Source organism: Mytilus edulis, chromosome 13, assembly GCF_963676685.1.
Source record: "Mytilus edulis chromosome 13, xbMytEdul2.2, whole genome shotgun sequence".
NCBI lineage: Eukaryota > Metazoa > Mollusca > Bivalvia > Mytilida > Mytilidae > Mytilus > Mytilus edulis.
In genome coordinates this window covers 36,304,788-36,317,062 of record NC_092356.1, presented here as the reverse complement: position 1 = coordinate 36,317,062, position 12,275 = coordinate 36,304,788, and the positions used below count along the sequence as shown (strand labels likewise).

The 12,275-nt window shown below is 32.7% G+C and overlaps 1 protein-coding gene across 2 annotated transcripts; it reads right to left on the bottom strand.

Annotated features, from left to right (window-relative positions):
• Positions 1–256: 256 nt before the first annotated feature.
• Positions 257–11,946, bottom strand: LOC139500711 (solute carrier family 25 member 35-like). Of its 2 annotated transcripts, none has more exons than XM_071289536.1 (4): positions 11,877–11,935; positions 5,993–6,434; positions 4,425–4,643; positions 257–901 (listed from the first exon to the last, which is right to left on the bottom strand). In XM_071289536.1, exons 2-4 carry the CDS (start codon positions 6,383–6,385, stop codon positions 548–550), a joined length of 966 nt encoding a protein of 321 aa, XP_071145637.1. In that variant the 5' UTR covers positions 6,386–6,434; positions 11,877–11,935; the 3' UTR covers positions 257–547. The 2 variants fall into 2 exon arrangements, with proteins under 2 accessions (XP_071145637.1, XP_071145636.1); XM_071289535.1 differs by having other exon boundaries at positions 258–901; positions 11,843–11,946.
• Positions 11,947–12,275: the final 329 nt, after the last annotated feature.

Sequence of the window (12,275 nt, the reverse complement as noted above, 5' to 3'; positions counted from 1 at the left end):
ATAATTGCTTTTATAACTCGGTCACAATAATAAAAACATAGCAAAAACATAGCAATAATTTCTGAATTTACGGTACTTAGAATATTCAGTCACAGAGGCCACTTTATCCAATGGAAGATAAAGGTATAAATATAGTAAAAATATATGTTTTCATGGGACACCATGCCCTGCTCACACTTGCATTTCAAAGTTGAGTAGACTGCAAAATGTAGGTAAAAACTTCAATATATATCATCTATCATTATTAACATGTGGACTAAGTTTCAAGTTGATGTGACCACAAGTAAATAGTCAAGTACCTTGACCAAAAATTCTAACCTGAAACTCAATACTGGCTAGATGATTGATTGGTTGGTGATTGCTTTATGCTGCAATACCTGATAGACAATAATAGACAATTGCACAGATTAGACAACACAATACCTCCCCTCTTTTGTAGGCAGGGCATAATAAACATATAAAACCAACAATTAAGAAAATAAAGATCACCCGTGTGTAAATATCTGATTAATTATACATCTTCAAAGTGCCACCAGTTTCAGTACATCTATTCAGATGATTTAACAGAATCTGGAATATCAATTTCTATATGTTTATGATAACATTTTTCATATGTTTTTCGCAACTGGTCCCAAAACATCAAACTAAGAACAGAATGAGGAGCAATCCTTAAAAAGGATGGTCCCCAGCCTTTATAAAACCCCCATGGTCCTTCCTTTTTCATGATTTTGATGCCACAGTCTAGAAGGTTTTTATAATACAGTCCTTTTCCATTAGCGTCCACTCCTTGGTTATATAAACGAGTACACATTACATCAGGCGGAGTCATAAACACTGTCAATACGATACCACTAACTATACTAGAACAGAATGGAATGAGTATCGATGTGTCATTGAATACCTGAAAGGTAAGAAGTATGTAGGTATAGTATAGTTCACAATCATAATTGGCAAAATCATAAGTATTTAAGGCCACACCAATTTAATTCCTTGTTAGACTGACCCGCCCGCACCTATTTTTTTCAAAACAGATTTTTAAATTTTTTTATATTCCCGCTTCCTGCATCCGTAAATGTAATCATGTCCAAAAGATATAAACGTTTGTCTTTACATCAAAGTCTTTTAGACCTGTATAAATATAATGATTTTAAACCTATTAGCACCCCACCACACTGTACATATCTGTGAAACCAATTAATCCCAAGTTGGAGTGCTCCGAAATATAACAGCGGAAATACCTATACAGAACAAAACATAGGTTTCTTTCCCCCTGACCTATATTCCCTATCACAAAATGTTCGTTGTTAGAATAAAATACAAGGAACTTCTTAAAGAGTTGCCTTCAATGACAATTATATTGTATGCTGGCGAAACAAAACTACCCATAGCCGCTGTATGTTTATGCACCTGTCCTGATTGATCCAGGGACATGTCGTTCAGCAGTTGTCATTTGTTGATGTGGTGTATGGGTATTTTCCTGTTTGGATATATAAATTATATCATTGGTTTTCCTGTTCGAATTGTGTACACTAATGATTTTGGGGTCCCTAATAGCTTGCTGTTTGGTATTGATCAAAGCCCTGTGTAAAAGGTCGTACTTTGACCTGGGTTTGTTATTATCAGGTTGGGAACAATACCTCCCCCCCCTTTTTAGACAAGGAGTCATTTTACTGTTGTAGAAAAGAAAATAGAAATACCAAGGATTTGTAAAGTGCTACTATACAAAACCTTTGATAACTTAGAATTTTTTACTCAAAAAGAGGTTAAATACAACATATTTTTAACAACTTTTCTAAAAGAGGGGCCTTATTTTGAATAATATTAAACTGTTAAAGTAAATGTGTTAACATGGTTAAAGTCCAGAAATATTACAAAATTCTTTGACCATTTAATACCAGATACATATATAGTTCTTTGGGAAAATATGAGCCCTTAATTTTGTACTAAAAAGTGTTTTTTACAAAAAAATATATTATAAAGTTATATTGACCCCTCATTAAAAGGGATATTTATAACATTAAGGGGTTGTTCCCAACTTGATTATGACTTGGATGGGGAATTGTCTCATTGTCAGTCACACATACAAAGACCAGATTTAATTATTCAATTATTTCTTGGTAAACAGGGGAAAAAATACTTCATAAATTAAAGAAATGTCAAAGTACAAGTGATAAATCAAGTTTTGATATTGTCAAGTCCTACTATTTTATTTTTACAAAAAATTATTATAATCGCTCACCTTTACTTTTCAAGCTTCGCCTCAAAAATTTGCAAATTAAATATTTTTCATTAAAATTTTCAAATCGCTCACTCGCCCCAATTATTGGACAGAACAAGAAATTAAATTGGTGTGGCCTAAGCTAAGAATGAGTGGTGATTAATGTAAGGGCTATTCCAGAAAAAAATGAATGGGGGGTTGGAAGGCACATTATATTACCGTATATTTTCGAATTTAAAGCGCATCGTTTTATAAGCCGCACGGCCGTTTTTAGGGGGGAAGATTGTTTTTGTCCTTACATAAAACGCACCTGAATATTAAGCGCACACTGAAGAAAACGTATATTTATTCTACTGACCTGATAGTGTCATGAATATTTTCTCCTTTTGTAACTCACACCGTAATTTGTTTCATTTCTATTTTCAGATTGGTGAGAAAGTTGAGAGTATTTTTGAATGTATTTATTTGTGTCATATTAAAATAAAAAATCTTAATAAAATAATTATACTTTTCTCATTGTTTTAATTATGCCAGTTTCGTTTGATGTTTTTGTCAACAATGGCCATGTGTTGACAGCTTGGGTGTCCATTGAACCTTGTTGTTTTGATTAAAATTAGTATGGTATTGATTGCTTGTTTAATAATACATGGGTGATTGGTATCAGAGCAACTTTTCACACTATAATGCACTATAATTCTCAAATACAATTGTCTGGGTGGCAGGTGCTGACAAAAACTGCCTTCCAACACCCCCATACATTTTTTTCTGAAATAGCCCTAATGTATATACATGGTATGTGTTTTACAGTAAGTCATGAGAGTTGTGTCCCTTTGTATAGCGATGCATACTGTAAAAGCAGAAATTTTCGTGGGGGATTTAATTTTGTTTATTTCGTGGATAAGAACTATCCACGAAATTAAAACCCCAACGAAAATTTAACTGTAGATTTACATTATTTTATGATGAGACTAAATCCTATTGACATTATATAGTTGATGAACAAAAATGCAGACAATGAAATAAATAGGTTAATTGATTAGACACCGATATTCAAAGGTTTTCTTAAAGTCAGATGATAATTCTAATCCTTTGTTTGTACAGTAATTAATAATCATGAAGAACTGTCAATCAATAAAATTGAGAATGGAAATGGGGAATGTGTCAAAGAGACAACAACCCGACCAAATAAAAAACAACAGCAGAGGGTCACCAACAGGTCTTCAATGTAGCGAGAAATTCCCTTTATGTCCTTTAATAGTCTAATAATGCGTCTGTAATGCCCTCAAGTCGTAATACATTTATTACACAATCATTGTCCTTGGATAAAACATCAAAGGTGTGAAAAAGTCAATTAGTGTGTGCAGGTTACAACCCTTGATTACTGTTACTATGAGATGCAATTATTGATTTTTCCCATCGGCGAAAGTTCAGATCAGTTTTATTTAGTATTGACAATTATAAAGTGACATTTATATAATTTTTTTCTAAACTTAAAAACCACGAAAATTAATCCCCACGAACTTATTTTTGAATACAAAACCACGAAATTTTAACCCCACGAAAATTAATGTTTATACAGTATTTGTAAAGTGATGTATTCTGTCTCTTTGGAATAAACGTGCCATGGTAATAGATGTTTTTGTTGCTCTATAGCAATACATGTATAACTTTAGTGATATGCAGAGGCAAGTATATGTTCCCCCATGTACATAATAATAATACATATAGAACAAGAATAACCAATAACTGATCTGATTTTAAAAAAAAAGTTTTACATTTTCTTTAGAAATTTTAACATTAATATTTGCAGTTTCAGGCTTCCCTGTCAAAGGATTTTGTCACTGTGAATGCTGATGTAAAGAAAAGTTATGTGAAAGTCATGCCTTTATGTTTAAATTGACGGAATGACTATATTGCCTACTAGGTGTCTTTTGAAAATGTGTTTTTGTTCCAATTAACATAAATTAATGATTTCTATATACATGATATACATGATATATATTTGTGTATAACAATGATGTCAATTTTTCATGTTAAGATGTGTACAAACATTCAAAAGACAGCAAACTGGATATCTTTGTCAGCAGTCTGTTATATTTTGGAATGGTTAACTTAACAGTATATGGTATTAAGAATATTTTTGTGTGGTAACTTATCTTAAATCATTAGCAAACCAAAGTACCCTTCAAACTTATCTTTTACTTACCTTCAAACTAAGTATATATTCTTTGGCAGTAGAAAAAGTTGTGAGTTGAGCAGCAGATCCAATCATTACCCTGAACATGGCACCAGTTACTCCTCTCCATAAGCCTCCTATACCATGCTCCTTAAGGATACCAGAAAATCCTTCTATCATGCTTCCATGTCCGTGCTGGTATCCTACAGCAATAGAACTAGCGGATCTACTCTGAAGTTGTGTTTTAACCTGAAAAAGATGGGGAAAAGACAACATTAGAAGATTTGTTTTGTTTGAACAAAATCTTCAACCTATCAATAATAAATTAGCTAAAGCAGCTGTTAAAAATTATTGTGGATCTATTTCCTACACAATTGAAGGAGTGACAAGGGCATAAAGGAATATTATATAAATAACACATAGCTGAGAGGGTGATAGAGGAGATTGTTACCCCGAAAAAACATTGTCAACTGCGGCGAAGCCAAGGTTGACAATGCTTTTTTGAGGGGTAACAATCTCCTCTATCACCCTCTCAGCTATGTGTCATTTAATTTATTACACTGAATGTCCTATCATTATTGTCTTTTACAGATGAATTTTATTTAAAAGTAATTTCTATGACGTCACATACACAGCAACGTTATTGGTTTAGAAAAATACTAAACAGAAGTGGAACCAGATATTTTACTTTTTTTTATTTTGACAGTCAAATAATAGAAATCTGAGCAAAAAAGTAGAACCTCATCATTGCCTTTAATAAATTGATGTAAATTCAATTCTTTGTCTTTTAAATTACGATTTTTAATTGGTCTGGACGAGAGGGTGATATTCAAAAAAATTGTCACCCGCTCAGCCATGTGATAGGGTAAATTAACACCCTCGTATAAGCCTATCAAAATATGGCATTTTAACGTGAAGTATAATCAAAGGAGTAGGTCCGGTAAGGACCGATTTTGGCCTCAAATTTCAGTTTCATCTGACGAAAGATTTTGACCACTTTTTTAACACTTAAGTGTCTATTTCATATGATTCAATTAAATTATGTGATAGATTTTAACTTATTTAGTCCTTAAAAACGATCCGATACAAGCTCAAACATGATAAATCTACCAAATATGCGAAAAAATGTCACTTTTCAGATGGTTTTTGTCAAAAACGAAAGTGGCCGCATCCGTGTTCATCCTCGATCTTTATATATGTTATGTATTATCATCAAATACAACTTCCATTTCAATATTTTGGATGAACACGAATGCGGCCACTTTCGTTTTACACGGAAACCATCTAAAATTTAACTAAAATGCTGGAATTGTGAAGATTTCAGTAATTTAGCATGACTTAATGGTGCTAGTACCCAATAAATGTGCCTTTTATTGTCAAAAACAGTCCATATTTATGTAGCAGAACCATTCTACTATCCAATAAATAACTAAAAGTTAACATTTTAACAATTTTGTAAAACTGCTATATTTTGGGGCCAAAAAGGGGTCTTACTGGACCTACTCCTTTAATGTTATTTCATAATTCTTAAATTCATTTAACTTCAGCAGGCATGGCAGGGGCCAGTTATTTTGAGATATTTAATTTGTATATTTTACCATATAAAATGGACTTCCAACTATTGCCCCAACACAGCCAGCGGAAGCTCCACCTAATATACTCTTTAAAAAACTGACTTTACCATCACTTCCATTTAATAGTCCTAAATTAGTCATGATCTGGTATGATCCTAACCTCATCCCATTCATAAACAACTGGTACCACAGGGCAGGAACCAGTCCACTCTGTAGTCGAATGATTCCATCACTTTTGAATATTGTGTAAATGGCATGAAGAGAGTTGCGATAATGAACAGCATAGTGTCCTCTTGCTTTAAGTTCACCTTGCAGTTGCATACGTGTTTTTACAACTTCAAGGGGATTGGTGAAAAACCCTGCTCCGACAGCTGCAAGCCCGCCAAGCAGCATTTCTTCATGGGGCCTTCCAGGCATGTTGTATGGGCACTGGATGTTCTGTAACAATCACTTTGTCATTTTGAACCTGTAAAGTTTCAAACATACATTGTAATGTAATGGAATATATACATGATATATTACAGTTAGTCTACAAGTCACTGTGCTTAAACGGCCGTGGGTAACTTAAGTCTCTTATCAAATGGAAAAGTCCAAAGCTCAACCGAATGGATAACAACTGCCATTTTCTTATGTAGAAAATTGTACGGCAAAATTAATGCATCTTACATTCTACTGGCTTTATAGATTGTTAACTGCTTAAGTTTTAGATGATAAATCATGACATGCAGGTTATAAATCTCACCATTTCCAACTGTAGAAATTACATTATAGTAAACATATGTAAATCACCTTAGGAGAACAAGTTCGGAGGTCAATCCTTAGCAGAAAAACATAAATGAATCAATCCAAACCTCTAAAGAAGATATGTATGATTAGATACCCGATCTTATTGAATCACTGGGGTCAATGAAACTTTTAGAAGATTTTAAATCTACCTTTATTGCTATAATAAACTGACACCTGTTCAACAATATAGCCTTCCATCTACTCCTAGATATTGGGATTTTTTTTCTCACAATCAACAAAACATCACACTAGATATAGTGAAGAGACCATATTGTTTTGGCTAACAATTCAGAAATCATTTAAAGGAAAGGATATCAATTTTTTCCGCGGCTACACAGGCCAAGCACTCATCAGTGAACAATCTAAAAAGCTAGAAGAATGTTAGATACATGTTGCTATCGTCAGATCCCGTTTTATCCTGGGAATAATTTTTTTTAATTTAATGGAAAATCTGTGACACTCTGGTTTGCTTTTTTCTCTTGTTTAGTTTGAAGCATATCGTTATTGTATAAATCTGTGTAATAATTAAGGGGTTTGCTAGTGTTTATTGTCCTTTAAGTGTTGAAATTGCTAATCTTACAATTTAAAAAAAAAAGTTACCCACATCCGAAAATAAAGTTACGGACAGTCTGATTATTTTTTACTTATAAGTTACGGACATCTTATGCATATTTTTTAAAAGTTGGCCTTGCGCTAAAGTGAAGTCAAATTAACAAATTTGTAGTGATGGTAAGTGATTTTAAAACATAAAAAAACAATTCAATTTTTTTGTTACTTAGTACATTCATTTCTTGTGCATGTTATAGTTTACTGCTTATGTACATATGTACAAATAAGAACAAAAAGTATGAGTTTTGATCATTGATGAAGGTTGTACAGAATTCTGCAAGTGTACACATTTTTGTTGTATGGTCTTGATGAATAGGTTCCTAATTGCAATCATTACTACATATTACTATTTTTATACTGTAGGCCTAAATAAATGTTGAAAAAATATTGAAAACTGATTATGTCATCATAATTATTTTTTTCCTAACATTTTATCAAGTTGTATAGAGCATAAATTGTTAACATACTTGACTTTTATACTAATGATATATGATGTATGCAATGTATAGTTTTGCATTTTGTTTATGATTTTTTATGATGAGGGCCTCAGGGAAGATTAGGTATATAACTTACTGTGTAACCCTCTTAAAATAAAATATTGTTGTTGTTGTTTTTGATTTATAACAAATATGAGATTTAATATGAGGCAGGCATTACCTGTAAATGGGGACGAAGTCTGTATGAATTATTTTTTTGTAACTTAAATATTTGTTAAAAAAAAGAAACGGAAATACCATAACGTTTCCGATTTTGGTTCTGTTGTTAGGGATTTTAGTTATGACGTCATATGCAATGTAAACAAAGAAATGCTATCATCAGGTAATGTTTTTTCATATCAAGAAATAATTAAAAATGAAATTGGTATTGCGTTCCTTGCTATTTTATACTAGACTGATAAATATATATTTTACTCAAAGTTTCATACATACGAGACCGGAAAAAGGAAGTACATTATAGATTTCTGCGCAGATGCGGAAATTTAAATCATGACATCCAAAAAAATTTCCTGATTTTGAGTTTAATAGTACAATGAAAATTTCGGGAAAATTTTCCCGATTTTTTTAAATTTTTTTTTATTGATTTTTCTACTGTTATTGGGGACTTCGTCTCCATATTAAGATTTAACAATGAATCAGGAAATTATTTATACATAACTAGTATTAATGATTATGTGATTCATTGCTAAATCTTACATCACAAGTCTGGACCACAAGGAACAAAAATATCAAGAACTCTGCACCGATGCAAAGATTTGGAATTAACCCAGGGGTTGAAGTCATAAAACTTTGCTCAGTGCTCAAAGCAAAAAAATCATGCTCGAAACACAAAATCCAGTATTTTGATTGGTTGATTCTTGAGTCTGAGTACATAAATCGTGCTCAAAAGTTTTATGACCGCAAGGCAAGAGTTTTAGAGAAAACAACGATTTTAACCTATTTTTTTTATACTTATTGTCACCTAAAATGATAGTACATGCTGATGAAAGAGGGAAAATGTATGAATGCCCTTTATTGTCAAATGTCAAAAGTCTGTTTTTCACTAGCGTCAAATGAGCCTTAACTTTTTATCATTATTCGTCAAATCTCACTTTGTAACCACATCAAAAAGAGTAAAATGTGTATTGCTAACATTATACATTAACATTTAAATGTTTCACCCTCATTGGTCATGTGGGGTACCCTATTCTTATCATCACGAAATGCCTAAAAAAAAATTAATGCTTTGAACTATAATGTTTTTCAGCTTAATGTGCTTTAAAGGGTCACTAGCTGGCATGAGTAGTAAAATGAATCCATGACAAATCGCCCCACTGGCAAATCGCCCCACACCTAATCGCCCCACTTTTTCACAAACTTGCCCCACTTTTTAAAAAATCGCCCCACTCTTGTTTACCAACTCGCCCCACTTATGAAAAAGGCTAAAATCCCTTTGCAAATAGGTTGGATAACATGCCCCACTTATGAAAAGGCTTAAAATCCTGCTGACATGATAAGGTCTGTCAACTCGCCCCACTCTTGACAAAGAGATAAAATCACGATGATTTTTTAAGTGGATACTCGACCCGCTTAGGAAAAAAGATGCAATCCCATAGTAAATCTATGTCCCTGCCCCACCTCAATACCCATGAAAACCTTAGTGAGGCCAAAAAAAAAAAATAGGTGTGTTTCCTGTTGCATGCCCCAAAAAATTAGGGTCGGTAGGTAGGTATTTTTTTTTTTTTTTTTTTTTTTTTTTTTACTGGCCTGCTTCGGTTGTTTTTTGTGTATTTTTATAATCAGTTTGTTATTCTTTCAGGTTATTTTCATCAGTTCATTGTATAAAGTATACAAGATATGAATAGTCCATGTTCAAAAGTTGCAGAAGACTTGCATGGCCAGGACTTCCAGCTTATAAAATTTTCAAACTTTTCAGAACTGATATGCCATCTGTACGGGTCAGGCTATAGTCTTACACAGAAAGCCCATCAAAGTCTGTCTCAGCAAAGACCTGTTTTATAATCAGTTTCTTTCAGACAATTTAGTTCACAGAACTGATGCCAGCTTTTCTACAAATACCAAATATTAATAACATGATAGAGGGATGGGTGAAAATCTTTGAAATTTTGATTATATACTAGCTGTTTAAAAGAAAATCAATTACAAATTGAGTTTTGGGGCTATGGTTGAGCAAATATCAGATATTAAAATTAAATTTAATCCTAAATTGAACGTTTGGCTTCCCTCTTATATTAGAAAAGACTGTCAGAAGTAAATGCCAAAACATTGTAAACTTGTTATACTGTCAATTTTATTCCTATAAAATTCTGAACAAATTATAAACATCGATTGTTATTGATAACACACTTTGACTGATGGCCATAGCAGAAGCCATGCCGTTGTTTGACTTCAATCTGTATCACACAAATGCTTACTGTATTAAAATTTTATTTGAAATCAAACGTTTAAAAGATGCCATTCAAAGGCTATATTAAACAAAAACCGTTTCCGGAAAAAAACGAAAAAAATCCAGATTTTTTTTGTTTTTTTTTTTCTGGGAAAAAAAAGTTAGGGTCGGCGCCAAAAAATTAGGGTCGGTCGGGCGACCGGAAACACACCTATTTTTTTTTTTGGCCTGAGGTACTTTAAATCAAATTGCTGTTAATTGTAATCCTTTAATTGTACGATTATGATTCAATTAACAGGTTTATTTTCAATTGTTATACAAATAACTAAGCTTTACAAGTATAAAGTTATTCTCCAACAATGATACGAAAATGTATTTGCATTTATATTCTAAGAATGTAAAACATCATTTAATTTAAAAAAAAAAAAATGGTTCAATAAATTTCAGTTTTTTTTGCGTATTCTGTTCAGTGTAGACTAGTTTTCATTTAAAGTGGGACTAGTTGGTAGGCCTGGAAATTATATATTGAAGTAGATTTTACCTTTATTCAATAAGTGGGGCGAGTTGACAGGTGAAACATTAACGGGATTTAACCCTTTTCACAAGTGAGGCGATTTTTTTAAATGTGGGGCGAGTTGGTAAACCAGTTTGGGGCGATTTTTTTAAAAGTGGGGCAATTTGGTGTGGGGCGATTTGTCCTGCTTCCTAGTAAAATCATGAAAATGTGACAATTCACAAGAGTGCGCAGAGGTGGAATGCATGTTAATGTAAGACGCAGAAGAAGAAGAAGATTTAAAAGCTCAATGGATCTTACGTTGTCTGTATACAAATTATAGTCTTATAAGTTATATAAATAAGGTTCATCATAACAAACGGACAAATATGGCTGTATTGACATGCCAAAAATTACTCAGAGTACAGACTTACCTGTGAAGTTGGAAAAGTTTTAATGCCTGGCATCCACTAGATATAATAAAGTTAAAAGCATTTTGTGTTTCAGACAGATAAAATCTCTTTTGGATTTTGATGGGCATTTTTTTTCCTTCATGCAAAAGGTGTGAAAATTAACTAAGTTGTGGTACAACTATGAGATGCTCCCTTAGGTAAAAAACCGGTTTGTATTGTTTTGATTGTCCTTAATTGATATGGACAACAGGTATCTTCACAACTATAGGTGAGTTAAAGAGTTTATCTAAGTCAGTGAGTGGACAGTATCAAAGTAATTCAGGTGTTTGTTTATTTTTAAACCTTCTTCAGAAAGGAAAAAAAATGCCCATCAAAAACCAACAAAGATTTTATCTTTCTTAAACACAAAATGCATTTAACTTTTATATATCTAGTGGATGCTAGGCATTAAAACTTTCCAAACAGCACAGGTAAGTCTGCACACAGAGTAGTTTTTGAGGTAAAAATACGGCCATATTTGTCCATTTGTTATGATGAACCTTAAGCTTTTGAAAGTTGAGATGTTGATCTTGGGATGGCTTTTTCATAGGGACGTCACGACTATGGGTCAGCTCGAAAATCTTGGCGATACGACCCGGATCCTTAAAGACCTTCGTGTTTAGAAGAGAATTAATGACATATAATATTTACCACACAATGTATGAAAGCGCAATAGAATTACTACCGGCGAAATCGATGGTTGTCCATGCCGGGAATTCTACCTCTTATGCGTGTTTTAATGCAAAGCAACTTTTTATCAAAGCGTCAATGTGATTGTTGTCTATAACTGACAAAACCCATACGGTACGCGATAGGGATTATGAAAAACGGATTTTTTTATATTTTTTTTGTTGCGGTAACCAGCTCAGCTTGTTGCTAAACTGACATGTTTTCATATAATTTACCAAAATGATATAAAAAGTAAAAAATCTCTTCAAGCTACCAGTTTTGCAAAAAAAAAAAATAGGTGATTTTTACTGAAATAGACTGTGAATTTTGTCTTATTCCCAACTTGAAAGTTTGATTTTTATTAGAAGATAAAGTCTTGAAAAAATTCTTTTGAAAAATAAAACAATGATACCAG